At 36.4% G+C, this 27,614-nt stretch overlaps 1 protein-coding gene and 1 long non-coding RNA gene across 4 annotated transcripts; one reads left to right on the forward strand and one right to left on the reverse strand.

Moving 5' to 3' along the window:
- Window positions 1-1,453: 1,453 nt before the first annotated feature.
- Window positions 1,454-20,196, forward strand: LOC139189357 (probable leucine-rich repeat receptor-like serine/threonine-protein kinase At3g14840). Of its 3 annotated transcripts, XR_011573229.1 has the most exons (21): window positions 1,454-1,804; window positions 2,158-2,338; window positions 9,302-9,373; window positions 9,528-9,596; window positions 9,885-9,956; window positions 10,058-10,129; window positions 10,277-10,348; window positions 10,458-10,529; window positions 10,617-10,688; window positions 10,774-10,845; window positions 10,928-10,999; window positions 11,215-11,286; window positions 11,659-11,715; window positions 17,288-17,347; window positions 17,434-17,469; window positions 17,614-17,651; window positions 17,755-17,983; window positions 18,076-18,143; window positions 18,307-18,502; window positions 19,332-19,489; window positions 19,843-20,196. XR_011573229.1 is itself a non-coding variant. In XM_070808241.1 (20 exons), exons 1-20 carry the CDS (start codon window positions 1,702-1,704, stop codon window positions 19,846-19,848), a joined length of 1,941 nt encoding a protein of 646 aa, XP_070664342.1. In that variant the 5' UTR covers window positions 1,454-1,701; the 3' UTR covers window positions 19,849-20,196. The 3 variants fall into 3 exon arrangements, 2 of the variants coding, with proteins under 2 accessions (XP_070664342.1, XP_070664343.1); XM_070808241.1 differs by having other exon boundaries at window positions 17,755-18,143; XM_070808242.1 differs by lacking the exons at window positions 19,332-19,489; window positions 19,843-20,196 and adding an exon at window positions 18,749-19,026 and having other exon boundaries at window positions 17,755-18,143.
- LOC114819664 (uncharacterized) lies at window positions 4,158-5,390 on the reverse strand. Its single transcript, XR_003766993.2, has 3 exons — window positions 5,250-5,390; window positions 4,651-5,143; window positions 4,158-4,503 (listed from the first exon to the last, which is right to left on the reverse strand). It is a non-coding gene; the product is annotated as an uncharacterized lncRNA (long non-coding RNA).
- Window positions 20,197-27,614: the final 7,418 nt, after the last annotated feature.

The following is a 27,614-nucleotide window of genomic DNA, read 5'->3' on the forward strand; positions in this document are numbered from 1 at the left end:
CTCTTTATTTTTGTTGTTAAAAAACAACTTTCCAATATTATAGAATTCCCACTTGATCTAACAAACGCATCAAAATGATACCTGAAATTGAAAATTGATCAATGTCGTCTATGAATATGGAGATTGTTGTCGGTGGCTAAGTTCAAAGAAGAAGGAGAAGATGAGGATTATTAGTTTGTTGTTTTTCTTCTTTTTACCTTTTAAATTTTTTGAAACACTTTATTTAATCCATATGTTATCATATTATTGGAGTGCAGAGTCTTATGTGTGTCACATAAACACATAATAGATTTTTTTAACAGAAATAAGACAGAAGACGACATTGATTTGCAACACCCATATTCAGGGACGATATTATTCAATTTTCAGCTTCAGATATCATCTTGATGTGATGGGTCAATTTCAGAAACCACTTATAACAAAAATGTAATATAATATAATAACGTAAGTTTAACAAGTCACTACCTGTGAAACCAGTCTTTTTAACATGTTACTAAGGAGCCTATCTATTGTCAAACGATAAGATAATTATATTAAATTTAACTAAATTACGGCAAGTGGAATTCAAACTTGGTGCATAATAAAACACAGTGATGTAACTAGCTTGGCTAAACTAAAATCTTCTATTTTAAATTAATTCTTTTACAAGTAATTTATGTAAATGTATCTTTAATTATATAAATAATTAAATAAAAATAAATAGAGTAAGTGGTTGGGAACAAGGTCTAAAATATCGATATTATCCCGATATTTCCATCGAAATTTTCATGTTTTTGGACTATCGATATTTTCGATATCATCAATATTTTAGACCTTGATAGGAACTCTATGTGGTACTAAGTCACTCATGTATCTTACCATGCAATGTATAAAGTGTAAAATATTGTACTAATTCATTATATATAAATGATTATGGTGTGTTTAAACTTCTTTCATTAATTACTACATATTTTTACACTCACAATGTTTGCCAGCTCGCTATATAATTAACTTAAATCAGTTAAATCCATCATGCAATGCATTTCTTTCCAATTTTTTGTGATAAACTAATAGATAATTGACTAAATAAACATCCTGCAAAGTTTTAATAAAAATTTCCAAGTTTTTCTTATAATTTCCGTGGTTTTTATTCAATTTTTATCGATATCGATAATATCCCGATATTTCCATCGAAATTTCCGTGTTTTTGGACTACCGATATTTCCGATTTCATCGATATTTTAGACCCTTCTTGGGAATAATATATATTTTTTCCTTTCTTGTTTGGTCTTTGGTTTTAAGGAAAATTAATGAAAATGACTTGAAAACTTTGAGTTTTAACAATAATGACAAACTAAAGGGTAAAGTGAATAGTATCATGATTGACTTTTTAGTATAAAAATATGATTTTTCGTTAAAATGAACAGTACCACAAGCTTTTCGTTAAAATTCCCTTAGTTTTAAGGGCAAGGTAACACAAGTCATTGACTTCCGTTTGTGTCCTTCGAGGTCCACTCCTTCCCTCCCCTCAAGGGAATAAAAACCTGTAATTCAGACTCATTCTCCTCACAAATCCTTCTTTCTTCGCTACTCTAAAAAAATTTCATACATACAATCCAACAAATTCCAAAACCTCTCAACATATTCCATCCAGCTAGCTGCACAAACTGATCCTTTTGTCTCTGGTTTTGTCTTCAAATGTGAAAGACTTTGCCTAGAAAAATGATGAATATGTTCTTCCCTCGACTTCTTCCTCATTCTCTTTTCTTTGTAGCTTGCTTTGTAACTTTTGCCTTTGGAGCTGCTCGATTGCCAAATGATGAAGGTACGAGTAATTCACCTCAATATCTCTATGTCAAATATCTTCCTTAGTTTCCTCTGTTTCATTCTATAAATGATAGTTTTAAGTTCGTTTGATAATTTTTTAATTTTCAATTCTTTTTGAGTTCTCAAATTTTGGTTTGGTTTTTCCGAGAAGTGAAAACAGTTACCAATGAACTAAAAATTAAAATGGTTATCAAATGAACCTTAGGTAAACAGATATTTGTGTGAACTTAGTAGAAATTTTCAATCATATAAGGTGCACTCTGTAGTTCTTGTCTATGCATCAATTTTTTTTTTTTACTATTTTGTTGAGCACGATGTTAATTTGTTGCCTTTTATTTTGCGTATATGCAGTGCAAATTTTGAAAGACATAGCAAAGACACTGGGGAAGACGGACTGGGATTTCAGTGGAGATGCAGATCCATGCAGCGGCCAACTTCCATGGGCTGATCCAAGCGCACCCAAAGGATTAGAGAATGCCATCAGCTGTAATTGCTCCTACGAAAACTCCACCGTCTGCTATATTACCAGCATGTAAACCTCTCTCACTCTCTCTCTCTCTCTCTCTCTCTCTCTCTCTCAAAAATAAACATGGCCGGCTCAGAACTCAGTGAGATTTTTCAATGTGATGGTATATCACGTGACACGATATAAATGGTGAGTAACTTGTATTAAAAAATTAACACAATTTGAAACATAAAACTTTTTTCACTTATATAACAACACGTAGTGTATCTTCCGAATATAATGAAAAATTTGTTTTCATCTCACAAGCTAATACCAAATAATCTTATCGGAATTTTGTGATTTAAATTGATGGGCATTTATTGGTCCACCCCCCGGGGCCCAATCTAGGGATATTTTGATATTGCCGCCTCATTTTTTATTTCTTTTAAGAATTTGATTAAACATTTTTTTATACAATTTTATTAGAGGCACGTTTGGTTTTATTAGTACATTTGATTTTATGGACATTTTGTTTTCTGGTACATTTGGAATTTAAACGTAACAAAAGTTGGTATGTTTGTTTTTAAGTGTACCATAACTTTTAAATACATTTTCTATATAACTAGTTATACGTAAAATTTTAATAAGATTAAAGAAGTTTTTTTATGAAAATATTAATGAATTTTTTTAATGAAAGAAGAGACTAATTAAATATAATAAAAAAAATAAAAAGTTATTTTTTTTATAATGATAATGAGGAATTACTGAAATTAATATTTTAATGAAGCCATGAATTTAAAATTCCTAGATTGTAGGAAATAGTTGTTAGATAGTTTAAGTGAATATATATATATATATATATATTAAATAAATAAATAAATAAATGTTGAGTTGGAAATTAATCAAAACATCTTAATCAAATTTTGTAAAAGAACATATGTTTAGTCTAAACAAGTTGAAAAAAATGGAGGGAATTCTTAATTCTTTGTCTTCAATTTATTTGACACATAATATGCACATGAGATTATTGCGTTAGTAAACACCAATTTAAGTACTTAATGTGATAAAGAGACATAAGTTGGAAAATAAACGTTTGGTTATATAGAATTGTGAATGATTAACTTATTTCTTAAGCGATAAAAAATTGCTCATTATATTTTTCTTTTCTGGATAAACAGTTTGTTCGTTGTGTTTTGAACGAGTTCCATCTCATGCAATATATAGAAATATTACGAGAAAAATAAAGAAAAATTTGAGAAAAGAATTAGCCAATTAGGTGCTTCATTAGTCGAATAACTTGACTAAGCAAAAACAATGTACAGATTAGGCGCCTTTTGTTGTGAAAGGTTGAGAATGATAAGATCAAAGTTTTTCAGTCTTTGTTATATCAATCATATTAGAGAAGAAAAAAAAAATATAAGAAAGGTCTACGTCCACGTACCATCCAGTCGACATTATATAATATCTACATGAAGACTTTGCATTTTAGGTCAATGAATCTGAATGAGCAGAAATTTCTGTAAGTACTCGGTATTCAAGCGAGTAATTTAAGTGTTATAAATGAGCGAAGAAATACAAAAAAAAAATATTATTATTTGTATTAAGATATGTGGTGTACTCTTTGAAAAAATCTATTCTCAATGAGCACTTTCTAATACTTTGTTAGGTTAGATGTTAAATTAGCTAGTGGCATGATTTGAACTCATGTCGTCATACAAAGCCTCAACACTTTTTCACCACTATGGTAAAGAGTTACGAGTCACTTGCATCCTACAGGGAAAATTAACTAGCATGTAGACTACTATGCGAAAAATAAGGGTTAATCTCAGTTTACTACCTTGAAGTTTCGTGATTTTCAACATTTGATACATGAAGTTTTTTTCATCACAGAGTCATATCTCAAGTATTAATTTTGGAACAGTATCATACATTCATTAAGTTGGCTGTTAAGTCACAGAGTCATATCTCAAGTATTAATTTTGAAACAATATCATACATTCGTTAAGTTGGTTGTTAAGTCAGCCGTTAACTGATGACGTGACATCCATATAGATAATAACTAAGCTCCACGTGTAAATATAGGCCATATAAATATTTAAAAAATTAAAAAACTAAACAAATAAAAATATGGCCTATGGATGCGGGCCTTCCCTTTCCTCCACCCGCACCAACTCTTTATCTTCTTCTCTTCGACAGCCACCAGAGCTGATCTGAAAATCAGCACAACCTCGAAATTTAAGCCCTAATTCAACCTAAATTTCAGATAGAAGGGCTGGATTAGTCCATTAATCTAAGCGTACGATCCAAAATCCAGTTCCCAATTGTGTTCCTTTCCTCAATAAACAGCCAGAGGGCTCAACGAAATGAAGAAATTACAAAGAGATGTATAGAAAACGCACCGTTTTGGAGGTAGGGGCCGTACTCGGTGGCAGAGAGGTGCATCTTGATATAGTCGAGGGTCTCGCACTGGCAAAAGTTGTTGTAATCAGCGGCGAGCGGTGACCCTGCACTATGGCCTCCAAGTACCCGCCGTGAATGTTGAAGATCATCGCTTCGAATCCGTACACTTTCGCTGAAATTTTGAAAATTTACGCGATCTGCCACTGCATGATCCGAAAAATTGAACGTCTCGCGGGAGAGAGAGAGGAAGGGGACGATCGGGGAACCAGAAACCCCCTTCTGCAGCGAAATCAATGGAAACCCTAGCGATTTGCAGACGGAAGCTGAAATCTGGAAATTAACCGCGTGGGCGCCAATGGAAACCCTATGGGCTATGGCTTTCTACTCTGGTTTGAAATCTCCGCGATGAATGCCTCGTTGTTGTTGTCGACGGAGAAGAAAGAGAGAGAACCCAGGCCGTGGTGGTGCAGATTTTCAGATCAGCTTTGGTGGCTGTCGAAGAGAAGAATAAACAAAACTTCATAATAATAAACTGAGATCGTTCCGAAAAATAAAGAAAAAGTTGAGAAAATAGCTTGACTAAGCAAAAGCAACGTACAGCTTAGGCGCCTTTTGTTGTGAAAGGTTGGGAAGGACAGGATCAAAGTTTTTCAGTCTTTGTTATACGAATCACCTTGTATAATATCTACGTGAAGACTTTTTTAGGTACTCGGTATTCAAGTGAATAATTGAAGTGTTATAAATGAGTGAAGAAATATAAAAAAAAATGTTAATTTTCCATTATATTATGATATGTGATGTGTTGCTTGAAAAAAAAAAGAGTAATGTTATTCATACTATATTTTTGTACCATATTTTCATACCATCTTAGGTGGTATTTGATGTGGACAACCATATCATTTGAATTAATCTGATTTTTAAATTTAGTTCATTATTTAATAAACTAATAATTAAGAAAAACTAATTAATTAAATAATAATTGTGGTATACGAGGAGTTTTTCTCCTTCATTTTCTTGGGTTTTGCAAATTTTTCAAATGATGTGGCTGTCCACATCAAATGCCACATAAGGTGATATAGAAATGTGGTATAAAAATATGGTATGAATAACATTACTTGAAAAAAAAATCTCTTCTTAATAAGCGCTTTCTCCTATAGAGAATAGATTTTGTTAGGTTAGGTGTTAAATTAGCCAGCGATCGGGTTTGAACCCACGTCGTTATGTAAGAACTTAACTTTTCACCATTGTAGTAAATAACCACTTGCCTCCTACAGAGAAAATTAACTAGGCATGTAGACTAAGTGAGAATAATAACTAGGGCTGGTTCGGTATGGGATACCGAACCGAAAATGACATACCAAATCCCGAACCGAAAATTTTCGGGACTGGAATAAGAGGACCGATACCAAACCGAAACTTCGGGATTCCCAAATTTCGGTATTCCCAAAAAAATTTCGGTATTTCGGGATTTCCCGAAACCGAACTTGCATTGAAATCCAAATCAACTAATTGAAATCGAAAACATTCGAACCTGCATGAAAACCCCAAAATGAAATCAGAGAAGTGACAGTGAATCAGTGAAGATTGATGGGAGATAGAGAGACAGAGTGAAGAGATAGTTCGTCCTCCTCCTGACCCGAGCCCCTAATTCGAAACCCTAATCCCCAATTCGAAACCCTAAGCCCCAATTCGAAACCCTAATTTGAAACCCCACATAGAGAATCAATGGAGAGAATCGGAGGTGGGGATGAAGCCGTGATGTGTAGTGGTGGCCGGAGGGGAGAGAGTTCATCGGAGTGAGACTGTGAGAGGGTGGTGGCTGCTAGGCTTCGAATTCGAGAAGGAGAGACAGAGAGAATCTGAGACTAAGTGAAGGGCCAAAGATGAGAAATGAGAGAGAGTAAGTATGGATGTGTCGGCTTGGGTTTGAATTGAGTTGAAGGAATGTTTTGGTGGCTTCGCCTTTCTGGGTTGCAAAGCAGATGGAGATAATGAGAGAGAGAGAGAGAGCGAGAGCAGCAGACAGCACCCATGTGCTTTGATAAAACTTCAAACGCCAGGCACACAATCATATCCTTATCCCCACACTTAAGTTATTTTAATAATATAAATAGGCCATATACATATATTCCAACATATATATAACAATAGGGTTTAAAGTTCGGTTCGGGATGGGAATACCGAACAATTTTAAGTGTGAGACCGAATCCCATACCGAAAAATTCGGGATCGGTTTGGTTTTGGTACCAAAATTTTCGGGATTTTCGGTATGGTTTCGGTATGATTTGGGATTTTCGGTATTTTTTTCCACCCCTAATAATAACTTACATTGAACGAGTTAAATATCATAAAATTTTACACTTAAAATTTAGTTCATTATTTAATAAACTAATAATTAAGAAAAACTAGTTAATTAAATGATAATTGTAGTATACGAGGAATTTTTCTTCTTCCTTTTCTTGGGTTTTGCAAAATTTTCAAATGATGTGGCTGTCCACATCAAATGCCACCTAAGGTGGTATAGAAATATGGTATAAAAACATGGTATGAATAACATTACTAGAAAAAAAATCTCTTCTTAATGAGCGCTTTCTCATACAGAGAATAGATTTTGTTAGGTTAGGTGTTAAATTACCCAGCGATCGGGTTTGAACCCACGTCGTTATGTAAGAGCTTAACTTTTCACCACTGTAGTAAATAACCACTTGCCTCCTACAGAGAAAATTAACTAAGTGAGAATAATAACTTACATTGAACGAGTTAAATATCATAAAATTTTACGTTTAATCATATTTTAATACGTGTAAATTTTTGTTAGCATGATATATAATATTATAACAAAAATATTAAAAATAATAAATTTGTTCGATGTAAACTGATCACAAGTGTGTGAGGAGAGATGTTTTTCTTTCAAAAAAAAAGATTAGCTGATAGTTTCGTCATGACAGGAGTCGAAAAAACTAGTAGAGATAGCGAGGAGAGATGTTGATTAGATGGTTGGAATTCGGTTTTGTGGACCCCATGTCTATTCGATATATGTATCAATCAATTTTTCTTTTTCTTTTTTTTTTCTGTTAAAAAGTATCAATCAATTTTTCATTACATATCCCCTAACCTAACCCCATGCCCATGAAACCTCCAAAATAAAGTAGGAATTATAAGGCTTAGTGTGGGCCTCATCGAGTTGCCTATTGGCAACTTGGCACGTCGTATTCACTCATTCAACCTTATGTCGAGCAAGGTAGCTAGGCCGATTGATTTCAATTGGATTTGAGAGTTGTTAGTTTAATAGCAAAGTCGAGCTCGTTTGTTTCTTTGTGATTTTCTCACGCCCCGACCGTAGTTTTGGAGAGATTTTTTAGTGTGCTAGGAGTACGATCCGGTATATCAAGTATTATAATACAAGTAGTTATATACTTGAAATTTTTTTCCAACTGCTTATATTATGACACTTAGTGAACCAGATTTGTTTCCCCCGCACACAAAATTTCTCCTACCTTTGGGGCGTAAAAATTTTAAAGCTCTTATTGTGTATGTAAAACAAGTAAATGTTGCTACCGTTTAGAGCTATGAAAAGTGACTACCACTCGTCTTTTTCTCTTCATGCACACTATTGATTTCTGGCCTTTGACGAATCAAGGGGCATGAATAAAACCAAATTATGCAATAATCATTTTCATAAAGCTATAAGTTATTCTTGGCATGCAAGTTGGATTGAAAATTTCGATTTTAACCAATTCTGTTCTTGTCGGTTTACGAACAAAAAATATGAAGCAAATTGGAACGCATCTTAAAATTAGGCCGCCTTTGCCATTGTTACACAGTTACTAATTTGTGATCCATCATTGGGTATAAAGTCAATATAATTCTGATATATCTAGACACTAGTGGGGTTTCCATTTTCCCAAATCCTTTACCCTCTAGATTTTTAATTTTTCTTCAACCGGCAACCAATTGGAAGTTTTTCTTGGTCTAATAAGACCTTGTTGTGCCTTGACATTCAAGAAATGCAGAAAGACTAATCCATTTCTTTTATTGAATGACCAATGAAACATCAATTACAACCTACCATGGACCGCAATTCAAGTTAAGCTTATCTGCAAAATCGAGTTCATGGGATGTGACAAATTTGCTCAATTATGATAGCAATGTGTTTTTGAGCTGGCCATGAGCCAGCATAGATGTTCTGTGGCATGCTGAGTTGTTAGGACTTGGTATTACAGCTGTGCTGTATTTAGGCTTGATTCTTGCATACTTGATCAACGTATAAAATTTCGCAGTCACCATGATTGTTGCGTACTTCTTATACACGAACAACTTTGTATCGGCCTAGTTATTAGTTACAAAGTCGATGAAAGAATGATTCACAATATGCTTGTAACAAATACACACTTACCGTTTGTGTAATTCTTCAAGTTCTATTCTTTGTAAAGAACATTGGACATTTTCCTTCGGTTTTAAAGAAAACCAGTTCCTTCTTCCTATTTAATTCCCTGATCAAAAGTAAGTATTTTCTGTGATAAATTAGTGTTTTACCTGTTTGGTCCTATTTGTGTGGCAGCTTTTCCTTTTAGTCACAGTATAGATGTGTAATAGATATCTGTTAATTTACAACTAATCTTTGAAACCCTGTTTTCCGATGAAACACAGAATTCTAAAATCCCAAGATTTGCAAGGAACACTCCCACCAGAGCTGGTACATCTCACCTATCTTCAAGAAATGTAAGCACATTTTTACCCCTCCAAGTTTACAATATTTAAAGTAAAAAGAAAATAACTATGTGTCGTGTAAATGGTTTATTCTAATTTCATATATAGCTTACCTTTATTTCTGTTGTCAATGAGACAATAACTGGTTTCCTTCTTTCTCCTTTAGCGACCTCACCCGCAACTACCTGAGTGGTACCATCCCTCCAGAATGGAGCTCTCTTCCACTAGTGAACATGTACTATCTTCTCTCACACTGCATACATTTTTGTGTTTGATGCTCATGTCATGTTCTTGTTACTTTATTTGGTCACTCCAATGTTCTTCAGCCATTTCTTTCTTAAACTATGAATCTAATACATTGGGTTTTGTTCATGATAATGAGCTTCCGTGGTCATGAGGTGTTTGAATCATAAATATTGAATCGAACACATGGGGTTCATTGCCTTCGTATTGATGAACATGTTAATGTTATTGAGTCTCTTGCTTGATAAAAGTGATCTTAAGATTATAGTTTTTGATGCAGATCCCTTCTTGGAAATCGTTTGACGGGTTCTATCCCCAAAGAGCTTGGAGACATCACCACCCTGAAGAGTTTGTGAGTGTTGATTGAGCATTTGTTTCTTGCTTACCTCATTTGATTATGTGGAGATCCTTAATGATGTTTTTTAATCAATGGAATTGAATTTGTTTGTATAGGGACATCAGTTTCAATAATTTTTCTGGACCTCTCCCTCAGGAGCTTGGATCTTGGGCCAACATAGAAAGAATGTAAGAGTCCTATTCAAATTTTACCGTGTTAAAAAGTACTTGGTTTATTTGGAATTTTCTTTCTTATAGACAAATTCTGGATGTTTTCACCAATAAATCATCTACTTCTTTATCATTGATATATTGTTATATCTGTTTCATACTTAGGCTGCTTTCCTCAAACAACTTTAGTGGGGAGTTGCCAGAAACATTTGCAATGCTTACCAAAATAAAGGACTTGTAAGCTTCTGTGGTTCTTTCTTCTTAAAGGTTTCCTGAGCACTTATACATTTTTTACTGCTTTCTGATACTAATTCGTAGTATTTTCCCTTTTCCAATCATTATGCAGTCGGGTTAGTGACAGTCACTTTTCCGAGCGGATACCTGATTTTATTGAGAACTGGATAAATCTTGAAAAACTGTGAGTGTTTTTCTTTTGTGTGTCATATTTCTGCTATATGATTCTGAATATTATCTCTAATTCATATGCTATGACTCGTTGAAACAGAGTGATTCAAGCTAGCGGTTTGACAGGGCCAATTCCTTCTGGCATTTCTCTTTTGACAAGCTTAACTGACTTGTTAGTATATCCCGTCTATATTTTTAAATACAAAACGATTAGCAAAATGTGTAGTTTATGTTCATGGCTCAATTTTAACATGCAGGAGAATCACTGACTTGAGTGGACCTGAATCACCAATTCCTTCACTTAATAAGATGAAAAACATGAGGACACTGTGAGTTAATGGTTCCATGACACACAATTTTTGTCTGTACCAGAAGTCTTCTGTAAACTCAAAGCTTTGGTGTCTGTTGCAGGATGTTGAGGAGTTGCAACCTTATTGGAAAGCTACCTCCATATCTTGCACAAATGAACAAATTGAAAACTTTGTAAGTTCAAATGTCTTAGTCCCTATTTTTTCCGTCTTCAAATAAAAAAAATTCTTCTAGATGTGATTCTACTAATTCAAGATTTATTGAAGTGACTTAGACGATGTTGGGTGGACTTTATGTTTCTGTATTTATTAAGAGAACTTCTCTTTCAGATGTCATTTCCCTTTCTGCAGAGAGCACATCTAAACTGCATTTGCTATTTGTTTGTGCAGAGACCTCAGCTTTAACAAGCTGACCGGAGAAATTCCAAGCAGCTTCGGTAGTCTAGCAGATGTGGTTTATATGTAAGCAATTGGAATGACCAATCTAGTCTTTCTTACATGGAATTCAAGCAGACATTCTTCAATGGTTTTGTTACACCCCAGCCTGGCAAGCTGGAAGTATTTCCAATCACAGTTACTATAATTATGAGTCACGGGTTATACTGCAATGAAAATGAAAACGGCTCTTCTGCTCAGAAATGAAATGTTTAGTTTATTCATTAGAGTCATTACTACTCGTGCAATTATCTGACATAAGGTGATCACCCTTAGATGTGTCTTTCACATGGAAGTACTGATCTAATGCACTCAGAGTTGGCAAACTCAAATTTTCAAACCTTTACAAAGAACAAACACTATTCTCTACTGAGTTTTTTCTGTATTCATTATTTTTAGATTCTTAACTGGAAACTTGCTGACTGGACCTGTACCTGCTTGGCCAAGAGTCAACGTGTAAGCTTCTCTTCCAAATGCTACTCTTTAGCTACTAAGGAAATTTATGCTGTTTTTTTTACTAAGATAGATATAAAACTATTATATCAATATTGAGTTTTGGTTTCAATATTTGTTGTATATTTCATTATGAAGATTACAAGAGAGTGAAGGCAACTCTTATAGAGAGCCAAAAGAAAGCTACAATAGATTGTAGGATAACTACACAAACACAATCCCTAAAATCTGCCCTAACAAATGGAAAAGCAAAAACCAAATTACAAGTAAAAAAGCTTTTACAAACAACTAAGAAAGGTTGATGTAAGGTGAATGACAAGGAAAGTGACTGGTGAATGACAAGCTATGGAAAGTGACTTTAGCCTATGACTTAGCTAAAGTGAGGATGACAACTCATACATACAACCCATCCATACAATCCATACAAACCGGTTTCAATACACCCCCTCAAGCTGGATCAAGGGGATTGATTGATCCAAGCTTGCACAACAAACGCTGAAACTGAGTAGAGTCTAGTGCTTTTATGAATAAATCAGCAAGTTGATCGTGGCTGCATGTGAACACGGTGTCTATCACCTTGGATTGAACTTGAGCACGAATATAATGGCAGTCAACTTCAATATGTTTGGTCCTTTCATGGAATACTGGATTGGAGGTAATGTGCATGGCAACTTGGTTATCACAATACAAGGATATATGTGCCATGCTTGTGAATCCGAGCTCGGAAAGAAGACCTTTCAACCATATGAGTTCACAGGCTGTTGCTGTCATAGCCCTATACTCAGCTTCGGCGCTAGATCGAGCATTAATAGTTTGTTTCTTGCTCTTCCAAGTGACAAGGTTCCCTCCAACAAATATGCAAAAACCTGTTGTGGATTTTCGATCAAGGGCATTTTCAGCCCAGTCAGCATCTGTGTGGGCCAAGATGTGATTTGATCCATTGTTCTTCATAATTATCCCCCTTCCTACTGAGCCCTTGAGATATTGAAGTATTCTCTTGACGATTTCCCAGTGAACTAGAGTAGGAGAGTGCATGAACTGACTGGCTAGGCTAACTGAATATGAGATATCAAGCCTAGTAATGGTGAGATAAATAAGTTTCCCAACCATTCACTGATAAACACTAGGGTCCGAGAGAGGTTCACTTTTTTCATGCCACTGAAGTTTTCTAGCTAGGGGTGTCCAAGCTGGTTTACATTCCATCATGTTAGCTTCATCTAGAAGATCAAGAACATACTTTCTTTGATTTAAGAACAATCCCTTTGAAGAGGTAGCCACCTCAATTCCAAGAAAGTATTTCAAGGGCCCCAAGTCTTTAATGGCAAATTTTTGGTGAAGTGATTGCTTAAGCGTCTTTATTTCACTTATATTGTCACCTGTAATAATTAGGTCATCAACATATATAAGCACAACCAATTTTCCAGCAATACCACTTCGAACAAACAAAGAAGAGTCAGCATGACTCCTTTTGAACCCTGCAGCTTCAAGGACTGAACTAAGCATCGAATACCAAGCTCGAGGGGACTGTTTGAGACCATATATGGCTTTGTGAAGTCTGCAGACCTTGTTGGGTTCATTTTCTCTTGGATGACCAGGAGGCAACTTCATGTACACTTCTTCTTCAAGATCCCCATGAAAAAAATGCATTCTTCACATCCATTTGGAATAAGGGCCATGCATTATTGACTGTCACAGACAACAATACCCTCACTATGTTCATTTTGGCAACAGGAGCAAAGGTCTCCTTATAGTCAATGCCATAGTTTTGAGTAAAGCCTTGAGCTACTAACTGTGCCTTGTGTCTTTCAATGCTTCCATTGGAGTTGAATTTGGTCTTATATATCCACCTACTTTCCACGACCTTCTTGCCATTTGGAAGATCCACCACACTCCATGTCTGCTTGTCATTCAGAGCTTGAAGCTCTTTAGTCATAGCATCTTGCCACTCAGGCATGCATGTGGCTTCATGAAAATTCCTTGGTTTGAAAGTGTGGGACAATTTGTTAAGGAAAGAAGTATGAGAAGATGAGAATCTATGATAAGAAATGGCTGCAGAGATAGGATGCCTTGCAGTGTAAGTAACATACTCTTGTAACCTCATTGGTGGATGTCTATCTCGTGTAGGATTTCTTCTTGGTGTACTTATAGCTTGCTGATTTGGTTGAGCTTCTGATGGTTCAGATGAGCTTGGCACTGCATCAATTACACTCTCAGTGAGTTAAGAATTATCAGTGCTGATATGAGTAGGAGTGACTTCATGAATTTCTGCTGGAATAGGTAGTGGAAATAGGTCCATAAGATCTTCCATATTAGCATTAGTCTTCAACCCTTTGTGGAAATAAGGTGAATATTCATCAAATCACACATCTCTAGAGACTGCCAGCTTTCCCGTGTTAGGGTTGTACACTTTGTAACCCTTTTGAGAAATGGCGTATCCCATAAACACACATTTGACAACTCGAGGGTCGAGTTTGTCATGATGGAGATCTTGAATGTGCACATAACAAGTACAACCAAAAGTCCTGAGGTAAGACAAGTTTATAGGCCTTCCTTTCATGACTTCAAAAGGAGATTTAGTATTCAACACCCGAGTTGGCAGTCTATTAATGATGTACGTGGCAGTGAGTAAGGCTTGAGACCAAAATTTCTTAGTAATATTCATTTGGATCATAAGTGATCGAGTCTTCTCTAATAAGTCTCAATTCTTTCTCTCTGCCACACCATTTTGTTGTGGTGTACCAACACAGCTAGTTTGATGCAAAATGCCATGATTGCTCAAGTAATTATTCGTGTTATTGGAAATGTACTCGGTACCATTATCTGATCTTAACATATATAACTTAGATGAAAATTGATTGGTGATTAGGTTGTGAAAGTCGTTAAAAGCATCAAACAAATCACTTTTAAGTTTTAAAAGATACAACCAGGTTACTCTATAATAGTCATCAATAAATGTAACATAATATCTATACCCATCAAAGGATTCTACACGAGAAGGACCCCAAATATCAGAGTGAACAAGCTCAAAAAGTTTACTAGTTCTAGAATTAGAGGAAACAAAAGGAAGTCTAGTGGCTTTTGACATTTGACAAGTTTCATACTCTAGTGTGTTTTTACAAAAAAAGGGAAACAACTTGGTCATCACATGTTCTGAGGGATGGGCAAGGCGTTGATGCCAGAGTTGGTGTTCCTGAACTTGACTTAAGTTGACACCGAGCTTTTTGACAAAATTGGACTCATTTGAAAGATAGTAGAGTCCATTCAAGAAGAACCCTTCACCAATCTTCTTCTAAGTAACTCGGTCCTGAAACACAACATTGTGAGGGGAAAATATGGCAAGACAGTCTAAGGTTTTTGTAATTTTTTCCTATTGACAAGAGCTGAAAAGGAAAAGAAGGTACATAGAGAACAGTGGAATCAGTATGCTCACTTAGCAATCTAATCTTTCCTTTCCCTAGAATAGGTTCCCATTTCCCATTTGCAACAGATACATGCATTGGATCAATAGTTCTTTGAAAATCGTGGAGACTAGAGGGTTTATTAGTTATATGATCAGTGGCACCAGAGTCAATAATCCAAAAATCATGTGTAACATTTGCATTAAGAGCAGTGGAAATGGCACTGATAATACCTGAAATATTTCCTTTCGATGTGTTCTCCGAGTCAGCCAAGAATCCAGCAAATTTCCCTAGCATTGCAGTAGGGTTTTCAAGTGTCATTTCATCAGGTTCAGTGCTTCCTTGCTTCTTTTGAAGAAAAGCAGCAAACTCGTTGATCAAGGACACATGATTGTTGAGAAATTGGCCATCCCATCAGTTATGGAACAAGCTGAATGAAATGCTTTTGTAGTGACTCCACCCTTCCCATCTTTGATCATCCTGCCTTCCCTATCAAACTTAGGCTTTAACTCCGGATGAAGAATCCAACATTTTTCTCTCAAATGTCCCTTCATGTTGCAATAATAACATTTCCAGTCTGCTTTCTTGCCAAGTACCCTATCACCAGTTGCTTTGTGATTTGTCGTGAAAACCCTAGCTTCAGAATTGGATTTGGGCTCAACGTTCATCACTCTTCGTCAAGTTTCCTCTCTCTGGACTGCATGACACACACTGGTAAATGAGGGCAGCTCTTGAGTCATTAACAAGTGACTACGCAGGTCTTCATACTTCGTTCCCAAGCTTGCTAAGAGTTGAAACACCTTGTCTTCATCAGCCATCTTCAGTAGCACAGCGGAATCAGTCGTGTGTGGACGATACATATTGAGTTCATTCCACATGGATTTCATACTTCCAAGGTGTTGAACAAATGAGTGATCACCTTGCTTTAAACTAGCCACACTCTTCTTCAGTTAAAAGATGCAAACTGAGTTGTTTTGGCTGCCATACATGTCTTTGACAGACTCCCATAGGAGAAGGGAAGACTCTGAGTAATTGAAAAGCTCAGACAGTTTTGGCTCCATAAAGTTAAGTAACCAGGACATGACCAGTTAATCAGTAGCATGCCATGCATCGTAAGTTGGTGAAGTGGATTATGCGGGCTCAGAGCTTCCATTGATAAACCCTAGCTTCGATCTTCCCCCTAGAGCAAGTGACACAGCTCTTGACCAAGGAAGGTAGTTGAACTCGTTCAGTAGCACCGAGCAGAGTCGTTGATTTGGATTGTTTTCAACCCCTTGGGTTAAGTTTAGGGAGGAGGATGAGGCACTATCGGCACTAGACACATTTTCTTCTGCCATCTCTTTCGATGATGAGCAAATGAAGAAGTAAAAAAAAAATGACCCTATGGTTCCTGCTCTGATACCATGTTGAGTTTTGGTTTCAATATTTGTTATATATTTCATTATGAAGATTAGAAGAGAGTGAAGGCAACTCTTGTAGAGAGCCAAAAGAAAGCTACAATAGATTGTAGGATAACTACACAAACACAATCCCTAAAATCTGCCCTAACAAGTGGAAAAGCAAAAACCAAATTACAAGTAAAGAAGCTTTTACAAGCAACTAAGAAATGTTGATGTAAGGTGAATGACAAGCTATGGAAAGTGACTGGTGAATGACAAGCTATAGAAAGTGACTTTAGCCTATGACTTAGCTAAAGTGAGGATAACAACTCATACATACAACCCATCCATACAATCCATACAAAGTGTTGTTTCCTTTTGTACTGACATACTACACCTGGAAAAGAATTTTTTAGTGCTTCTTTGATTCTGGTTTATGAAACCTCAATGAATATGAGGACTGGGGGGAAGATGATTAATAATGAAAATGAAAGGATGAAGAAAATCACACAGAGAATATAGGTCCCCACTCAAGTCGTGCAAAGAGAATATTACCGTTAGCAAAGCACAGCTGGATCCTTAGACATCACAAAGTGATCTTAGCCACACATCTAACTAATTTCTAGGATCCTTAGACTTCACACAAGGCATTATTTGCCGTACATCTTTGAACCTCACACTTGGCCATATTACAACTCTAAGTGAATATAGAATTAAGCTCATAACTTATGTCACTAATTCTAATCAGCTCGAGACCTACAATTCAACAGAATTTGCATCATAGCTCTTTTTGTGCAGTGATCTTTCGTATAACAACCTCGCCATAGAGGATGCAAGTTGTCAACCACGAGGTGGCACGTAAGAATGTCTTCATTAGCTTGAAGTTAATCTGTTTGTGTTATGTGGAGAAAAGCTTAACTTTTCATTTGTGTTAATTTCTGCAGTAACTTGTTTGCAAGCTCGTCAAAAGGAAATAGTTCGTAAGTTCAAATTAATCGTCTCAAAGCATGCACCTATAAATTTACTTCGGTATCCAATGGTGTATTCTTTACTATTTTTTTTTCCAACTTCGTCTCATTTATGATTGCTGACATTTTTTGTACCCTGAATTACTATATCCGGAGAATCGTTTCATGTTTCAAAACTTCAGAGTGTCCAAAATGTAAGCCGAGTTTCTACACAAATAATTACCTTTATTTTTTCGCTTCATTCTTTTTTAGTTTTCCTCCTCAATGCCTACTAATCTCCAATTTATTTTTTCATAGATTTGTACTACTCTCTCCATATAAATTGTGGTGGGAAACAATTTACGGTCCCTGGAGGAAAAGATACAGTATATGATGATGACACATTTTCAGCTGGACCTTCATCATTTTACCTGAGCAGAACAAATTGGGCATTAAGCAGCACCGGTTACTTCCCTGATGATGACCGCCCTTATGACACCTTTATATGGACTAATGAAACTAGACTCTCTATGGCCAATCCTCAACTGTACATGAACGCACGCCTTTCTCCCATCTCTCTAACTTATTTTGGGTTTTGTCTGGGAAATGGAAACTACACCGTAAACCTCCATTTTGCAGAGATAATGTTTAGAAATGGCAAAACATATAAAAGCTTGGGAAGGCGCATATTCGATATTTACATTCAGGTAAGTATCGCATCCACTTCCATGTATACCAGTGAATTATTCTAATTTTCAACAAGCATTGTTTATATTTTGGTCGATTTGAATGTTAACTTTCACATTTATGATCATGAAATGTTAAGCAACTAAATTAGTGTGTGTGTGTGTGTGTGTGTGTGTATTGCAGGGAAAACTAGTGAAGAAGGACTTCAATATCATGGATGAAGCTGGCGTGTTTGGTGATGTAGTCATAAAGAACTTTACTGCTCCTGTAACTAATAATACATTGGAGATTCGTTTCTATTGGGCCGGAAGAGGGACGACAGGCATCCCTTTTAGAGGAGTCTATGGTCCTCTTATTTCAGCTATTTCAGTAGACCCAAGTAAGTTTTCACTGATCTGAGCTTCGTCTAATTACTATGCGTCGACCATATGCATTTATATATCTACTAAATTAAGAGATCCGACTTCAGTTCTGCAAGGTTCTTCTTCTTCTTCAATATTTCCCTTCGCTTGTATTTTCAGAAAAATGCTTCTGTGTTTTTCTCCTGTTTTACATAGTTTGAGCCAAGACTTGAAGAAATACTCTCTTAAATTTTCTTATCACATAATATGCTGTTTTTTTCTAGGTGACGGGTATGCTCTTTCAAATACAACAAAATTCAACTTCGAGGATTTTTAACTATTTACATGAAATGTACCGTTTGGTACGTGGGACGGGACGGGATGGAACGGGACGAGCCGTTCCGTCCCACGTTTGGTGCGCCTAAAAACTGTGGAACGGGTTGTCCCATGGGACGAAATTTGGCTGATTTTTCGTTCCACCTCTTCCCCCTGGAACGACCCGTTCCACATCCGTGTAACACAAATTTATAACATTTTATGACACAATTTCTCCTTATCTTTTTTAATATTTACATCATCTGTTCCGTCCTGTTCTGTCCCGTCCCGTCCTGTTCCATCCCGTCCCGTCCCGTTCCATCCCGTCTACGTACCAAACGGTACCTTAAGGAAACATATAATATTTACAACCATCAAAAGAAAGTTTGTTCGAGGGATTACTTCATATACTATCTACTTAGTTAAGGATGCCGCAAAGACAGGGTTTCAATCTTCTGTTTCTGTGTGCATTGGATAGCTAGTTGAATAATCCACTCTCATATCAATTACATACATTTACTCTAATTTAAGCTATATTCTTTCTTCGGACAGACTTTGATTCGCCGCCAAAACCTGTAAGTGACACATCAACTGGTGGAAGTGGCGTGCCTGTAGGTGTCGTGGTTGGAATTGTGGTTGGAGGAGTCTTCATTATACTACTGATATTTGGTATTCTTTGGAAGAGAGACAACAAAAGACATTGGAGGATGGTATTAATTTGCAGTTTATTATGTTATACTGGTTTTTCCTTTTTGTTCCTCCATTACTTTCTCTCATCGAGCTTTTTTCGTAACTAAGTACGATATTTATGCTATTTGCATGGTTCTCATGCATATTGACATGCACCACAAAGACAGTAATTATTTAGATATGGAGCTTTCCGGCACTTTGATGTTTCTGTAATATATTTATCGTCCAAACACCATGATGCAAAGTGTCTGCCTATAGATCTAGTTACTTGTTAAATTCTATAATTAGGCACAAAATATTAAGAACTAAGAATGTTATCGTTCTGAAAGTTTTCTTAAGACACAATTTCTTATGAGTTTTAGTTGTTATACAGATTTGAAGGGTGTGGACCTGCAAACTGGTAAATTTACCTTCAAGCAACTCAAAGATGCCACTATTGGCATGTAACCCTTCAGCCGAAGACTTGGAGGCAAAGAAAGAATTCAAACCTTATTTTAATGTTTGTTTCATGTTTAAATTTGAGCCATTGAATCATAGTCCATGTGGCTAGCCTTACTTGTATCTAGCTTAAGTGATAGATTATAACAAGTGGCATCATCTCATAGGATGATAGCAATTAAGGAATGAGATTAAGTGTGTTATTGATGAGTGTATAAAGCCAAAAACCTTATATGTTTGTTGTGAGGGAATATTTTTCAATCAATCAGTGTAATCATCCTCCTAAAAATTCTCTCTGCCATTTTCGGCATTACACAGACCTCTGCAAGATTTCATAGAAGCTTACCAAACATTCCCATACACTAACAGCCACAAGCAACTTTAACAAAGCTATCAAGTCGTTGCATCCGACTATCCTTGCATTCTCTGCTTTGAACATTTTCACATAATCGCGAAACAACTCCTTTGGGTTCTTCTTGACGTTGAACAAATGGTCGGACTTCTTTTTTATCAAGCGATAGGATGAATATTCTTTGGTGAAAACCAAAAAAGTTCGTCAAAACTCCGGATGGATTGTGGTGGCAGGGTGTAGAACCAATTTTGCGTCTCGCCTTGTAGAGTGATGATGAATATCTTGCACATGAGATCGTCGTTGTTTCGATAGAGGATCATTGCGCTTCGGTAGTGCTTTAAGTGTCTCTCCGGGTCTTCATCCCCTTTGAAAGATGTGAAATGTGGCATGCTGAACTCGTGTGGAGGCTCTGCCTGCTCGATCTCATCCGTGAAGGGTGATCTGCTTATGTTGGTCATGTTCCGTCGTAGTACCTCGTAGGTGACCTTGTTGCGTTGGAAATTGCACAATCACTTAGTCAAGAGTCTCTCTACTTCTTCCTGAATTTGCCTTTGTTAGGGTAGTCGAACTCTCGGCTGCCCCTAGCTGTGACTTGCTGGTCTAAGCTGCTCTTCTATGTGTTTGGCTCGTCTATTCCGCGGATGAGGTGTGTGTGGTGTGTTCCTAGCAAGCGAGCGAGTTCTTCTCAGGCTGTCGGTTGAACTTGAGCCGGATTGAGTGACAAAGTCAATGAAAGAATGATTCACAGTGTGCTTGCATACTTCTTATACACGAACAACTTTGTATCGGCCTAGTTATTAGTTACAAAGTCAATGAAAGAATGATTCACAGTGTGCTTGTAACAAATACACATTTACCGTTTGTGTAATTCCTCATGTTTTATTCTTTCTAAAGAACATTGGACATTTTCCTTCGGTTTTAGAGTAAGAAAACCAGTTCCTTCTTCCTATTTAATTCCCTGACCAAAAGTAAGTATTTTCTGTGATAAATTAATGTTTTACCTGTTTGGTCTCATTTCTGTTGCAGCTTTTCCTTTTAGTCACAGTATAGATGCGTAATGGATATCTGTTAATTTCCATATATGTTATTATTTATTTTTACTTGTAATGAATATCTATTGTCACAACCCGTCCCGAAATATTTATTTTCGACGGTGTGAAATGACAGTTTTACCCTTGGACGTTGAGATGTGTGGTGTGTGTCATGCTTTTGGATGTGGACCAATATGTTGAGTTCCTAAGTTTTTGGACTCAATTAGAAGTTAGACTTTTGTTAGTTTGGTTAGGGACCAAGTGAGGACCACACACACACACAAAACACCCCGTGCATTCTCTCTCGTCTCGGCCTTCCTATCATTTCCGTACAAAACGTACAGACGAACACCAAACTCACACTTCACGCACGGATCGACGTTAACCAGGTAATATTCGAATTCCTTGTAAGATTTTGAGTTCACCCATACCCTTTTTAGATCGAGAAACCTTCGTTTTCTCGAGAAACCAGAACTGCCGAATTCATGCACTGTTCATGCACTCATAAATGTGAGGTTTTTAGGAATTTTTTAGGACATAGTGAGCTTTGGATCATCCTCACGAAGCTTGGAGAAGAAAAACCAAGTGAATTGGACGTCGGGAAGTGGAGATCGACGAGTTCAAAGTTTGGCCGGATTATCGAAGGATCTCCGGCGAATTCTCGAGGGATTTCAGGTCCCAAAATTGGTAAGGTTTTATTCCTTATGTTGTAAGCTTCATTTTGGTGAAGATTTCGTGGAATTTGGTGCAAAAATGGGAGAGATATGAGGTTTTATATATTTTCCAGTTTTCGGCAACGGCGACGGTCGCCGGAGGTCAAACGTAGGGGACGACGAGATATTCCATCAAAATTGATGGAATATTCCTAACGGCCGTTAGGCCTCAGTTAGGGTTTGGCCGAGCGTGGGGGCGCGTAGGGCCGTGCCTCCGCCGGCGTGTGACGACGCGTGGGACGTCAGAAAATTTTTCTAAAAATATGGGGATGTTCATGAGATTGTGTAGTTCACGTTGGTATATTCAAACATCCCATTTGAGCAATGTATGAGAAGTTATTAGCTAGTATTGGTTATGTGCTTTAAATAACGTTTATTTAGTTATTTCACATATAGGTGAGACCTATCTAGAGGACGAGCGCAGTCAAGGGCGACTCGGGGGCTACGACCCTTCGACATACCAGTTAGTGGGCTTTTGGTTTTCAATATATATTTATATACTTGATATTTTCCCAGAAAATGTGTTTAAATGAAAGTATGCTTTGAAATGCCATGCATATAGATTTATATTCGGCATATGAATTAGTATATGATGCATAATATGAATTGGTACTGTGGATGCTCAGGTAAGTACCAGGTGAGTTATGTTTTGTTATATGAGATATTGATAATGTGAGACGTGATTGAGAACTCATAAACCTGCACCCCGGGTGATTGTGATTTAGCCAGAGATATGGCACATGCCTGTATATAATGTCACATCCCGCACCATATGCTCACATTGGATCCAATTTAGGTGCACAGTCTTGTCGTACAGACCATTAGGTGAGTAGTGATTTATCGCACAGCTATCATGAGAGCGTAACATTGAGCATAATTATATTACACTCAGTCTTGTCGTACAAACCATTACAGTGGTTCCGACTCGTGTGCAGTGTAGTGCCGTATAGGTCACTGACGATGACTTCGGCTAGATTGATAAATAATAAATTTAGTCGTACAGACCTCTGCAGGGGGTTCCGACTAATATGTTATTTTCCATGAATTTATTTTCACCTGAGTTACTTATTCTGTTTTATATTTTGGCATGGCATACTTATGAATAGATATGTGAAGCATGATTTGAATATATATATATATACACACACACACACATATATATATTTATATTCTATTTCTGGGAAAATTATACATGTTTTACGGCGATGGGTTATAGTATTTGATAAATGAAATGGTTTTGAAGAACTTTGTTTTTGCCCACTCACGTTTTCTGTTTTGCGCCCCTCCAGGTTTTAGGTAAGCTTGCTCGTTGGTGGCTCACGAGGATTAGTGGAGGTTCTGACAGACCATATCAAATGTAGGACATCTTTGGGTGTCGTTTAATTAGTACTTGCTTTCTGGACTGAACTTAGGCTACTCTCACTCTGATTGTGTATTTACACATATACTAGCACTAGTCTTAACTAGTACTCTTACAAGTTGGTTTTCAATTATTCGTATTCTCTATTATCATTATTGCTTCTGCACTGTGCACATGACTACGTCACCCTCACGTGATGGCCAGCATACCCTGATTCGGGTCGGGGTGTGTCATCTACCCTTTTAATTACATTTTATTTTCAATAGTATCTAATGAGTAGATTTTATATTATATATTTTACCTTGATCTTAGTTTATTTTGGTTATTATTTTGGAAGAATTTTGATACTTTGAATTGCATTTGCAATATAGGAGTTTCAACTTCTTCTGGAGCAAAACGTGATCAAATGAATGAATTTTGGAGTGATTCCAGCTGGAGGATGTTCGTGATTTTCTTAGCTTGATCATGTCAAAATATAAGATTCTTCCACCAATCGGTTATTTTCTAGCGATAGAATAAAGGAGCACTGCGCGATGCTGGAAAAATGACGTTTTGGGCTTAATTGCAAGTTTTGGAGTCTAAGATAACTTAATTTGGGTTCGGCCCCTTCTGGAGATATGTTCAGAACGTTCCGATCTTTAAAACAAGCTGTCATGGGCCGGATTTGGAGGAGATTTGAGGCTAAAACGTGGCTGGACAATTCCCAGATTCTCCTAGCTTAATTAGGACTTTATTTTCTAGTATATTTATTATTATTTGGTTTCCTAGTTGGATCCAAAGACTTTTATTAGGGATTATTGCAGGTTTTAGGAGAGGATATAAGGTTTGACCGGCCTTAGTCCTTTACTTCTTCTTTCATGCGACTTCGGAGATAGGAAATTGGCTAGGGTTCTTGAAGATTTTTAGAGTTTATTTAAGGTTTTTTCAATCATTTTCTTCATAATAATATTTTGTTTGATTTTAATTATAAATATGCGTAACTAATTTGTTTTGCTGGGGCGAAGTCTTGAATCTTAGCATGAATATGTAATTTTTATTTAATTGATAATGATTGATCGTATGTATGCTTTGAATTATTGATCACCATTTTAAACTATCTAATTGTCTTGATGACTAGCCACCATTATGATGTTTAGACAAGTAATTGGATGCAATTCGGTTAGAATATCACCAGAGGATTGGGTATTGCTTCTTGTGGTTAATAATTGTAATTTCACCTAAGGCGAATATCACGCTCTTAGGGGTTGCATGTTTTTCGGAGAGTTTTCACAGAACTTAATGAGTTTTGCAAGTTTATATTTGATCTGAATATCACAGACGGATTGCATGTTAGATATACGTTCTTGCTTGAAAATCACGAGGAGAATATGTATCAGGAAAACCTAACCTTCAAAGTTGCATATGTAGATCATAAGTAATTTGTCAAAATACATAGGATTGTTATGATGATGGCGGAACCCTAGTGTTTTTATAAATTGGTATTTAAAAACTCTTTTCTATTATTTTTACAATTTTGGTTTATAGTTAAAATTCATTTAATATAAGTCAGGATATTTTATAGGGAACTTTAACGAAAAGTTCCCAGTACTGTTCACTTTAACGAAAAACGTGCCTTGATAATCACATGATGTATTTAATGTAATTATATAATTGATCATTACAGTTGTGGATAATTACAAAAAAGTATAATAAATATACGCTGAGATACACATAGTCCTAAATTAGTACTTAGTTCTGAAAACGCCAATAAGATATAGATCCAGAAAATTGGACTTCTCGTCCTCGTCATATCACATCAGCCTATCAAGCCACCGTTACCAACACCTCCACAATTTGCAGAGAAATTCGCAATGAATGCTTAAACAAACAGATCCATCAAGGATCTTACCATGTAAGGTCGACCAACCGCAAATATGCAGAAAGAAGACAAATCAATTACAAAATCCAGCGTTTCAGAAGGTAGATCTGGAAAATTTCTGACCAAACTTGCCTGATCCAAAGCCCTATAACCTAGGGAGAAAACAAAACCTCGCAAGAGGCAATGAAGAACAAGCCTAGCACAAGAAGGCTAGGGAGCAAAAGCTCTCCACATAAATACGGGAGACAGGCCCTATAGTCGTAGGACTCCTTGTCAAGATTAGGCTTGGGTGAGTGGTTTTCATAAGGGATTGAAGCACAGTTGGTCATGAACTTATCATAAACTGTTATACGGAAGATATTAGAAAATTGCTACATGAGCATCACAAAAGCATGTGAGAGGCGAGAGTGATTTTTAAACCCTTACTTGGTTTAAGTCATTTTCAAATCTTTTTCACATGTCTTTACAATGCTTATATGGTGTTTTTGTAATCTCTCATATCTAGCATTTTATAATTCATTTTTTACTAATTTGGTCTCAAGTTCACAGGGCTAGAATTCTTCCCCCCAAACATAGCTCAAAGGACTCACACCCTCCAAATAAAGTAGACAACAATACTACAATTGACATAAGTTTTTGTGTGGTAGTGAATTATTGTCACATGCGCTCATGCAGATACTAATATGAAGATAAATTATGGGAAGTGAATTATATATACTTCTTTTCGTTGCGCTCTCTTTTCAATTTTTTTTTATATTTGAATTGAATTTAGAACAATTCAGAAAACAAAGTAGCCCAAAATGATCTATGTGAAAATTATTTCTATAAACTCTACACACACACACACACACACACAAAACAATTAATGATTGTTCCATACCAACTTATACAGTCAACCAACTGATAAACTGGAAAATATGATTATAATGATAGCATCCAATTCCTATCAATGACTTTAGGGTAAATTACATAGTAGCTCTTCAGGTTTGATGTCTACTACAACCTCATACAATATCTTTGAAACATTTCACTTTCATATCTCACGTACTATTTTATTTCAAAATAATACATCCGTTACATTTTCCATCCATTGATCCGTTAAGTGCTGACGTGGCTGCCAAATGTGTGCCACGTGGCAAAAAAAATAATTTTTTTTTAAAAAAAACCTTAATCTTCTAAATAAAAAAAATCAAAAAGAGAAAATTCAGATCCCATCATCCCACCCCCTCCCCCATACCTGAACCTTGAACAAAAAAAAAAAAAAAAAAAAACCCAGAAAACCCAGTTCCCACTAACACACCTTCCCCCCAAATCCCATCAACACCCCCATGTGAAACCTCGATCCCATATCCCCCCCCCCCCCCAAAAAAAAATCATCTTCCATCAGTCATCCGCACCCATCCTCCACCTCCTCCCCTGCACCCATCTCCACCTCATCCGCACACCCATATTCCCATCTTCTCCTGCCCCGCCCCCCCAACCCGAGCCCAACCTGCAACCCAGAAAGAAGAGGAAAAAAAAACCCAGCGCACCCACCCTCGCACTCATCCTCTTCCCTCCTCTACACACCCTACTCCTTAAATCCACACTCATTGGGGAAGACGGGATCTGGGTTGCAGGGAAATGGCAATAGGTTTTTTTTTTCGTTTCTTTTCTGGGTTGGAGGTAGTGGGTGCAGAGGAAGAGGTGGAGGATGGGGTGCACGGTGGGTTTGGGGAAGACAAGAGGGGAAAGAAAGGGGTGGGTTGCAAGGAAAGGGGGTCGGGGAAGATGAAGATGGTTTTTTTTTTTCCACTCCTTTTCTTAATCTTCTGGGTTGCAGGTTGGGTGGGTGGGGGTTGAAGGTTCATCTTTTGTTTTTTGTTTTTTTTTTTTATTTAGAAGATTCAGGTAAAAAAAAAAAAAAAAAAATTTGCCACGTGGCACAAATGTGGTAGACACGTCAGCACTTAATGGATCAATGGATAGAAAATGTAATGGATGTATTATTTTGAAATAAAATAGTATGTGAGGTATAAAAGTGAAATGTTTTAAAGATGTTGTATGAGGTTGTAATAGACCTCAAACCTAAGGGGTTACTATGTAATTTACCCATAACTTTATACTTGGAGAACTAAATATTAATTTTATATACAAATAATTTTAGTATTGTTTTTTTGTAGGACCATATATATTTTTAATTATAAATGAATTTTTTGCGATAATGATTTATGAATGATGAATTGAAATATAGGTGGTTCAGATCTTTGAAAAAAAATTATGAAACGAAAACTACAAAAAATTGTGTCAAAATATGTACACACAAATTTAAGGATGTGTAGCACTAGGTATACGTGGCATTAGGTATATTTTTTATTTTCATATTAATAAATTTCCTTCATACCTCGAAATTT

The sequence above is a fragment of the Malus domestica genome, chromosome 11 (genome assembly GCF_042453785.1).
Source record: "Malus domestica chromosome 11, GDT2T_hap1".
Lineage (NCBI taxonomy): Eukaryota > Viridiplantae > Streptophyta > Magnoliopsida > Rosales > Rosaceae > Malus > Malus domestica.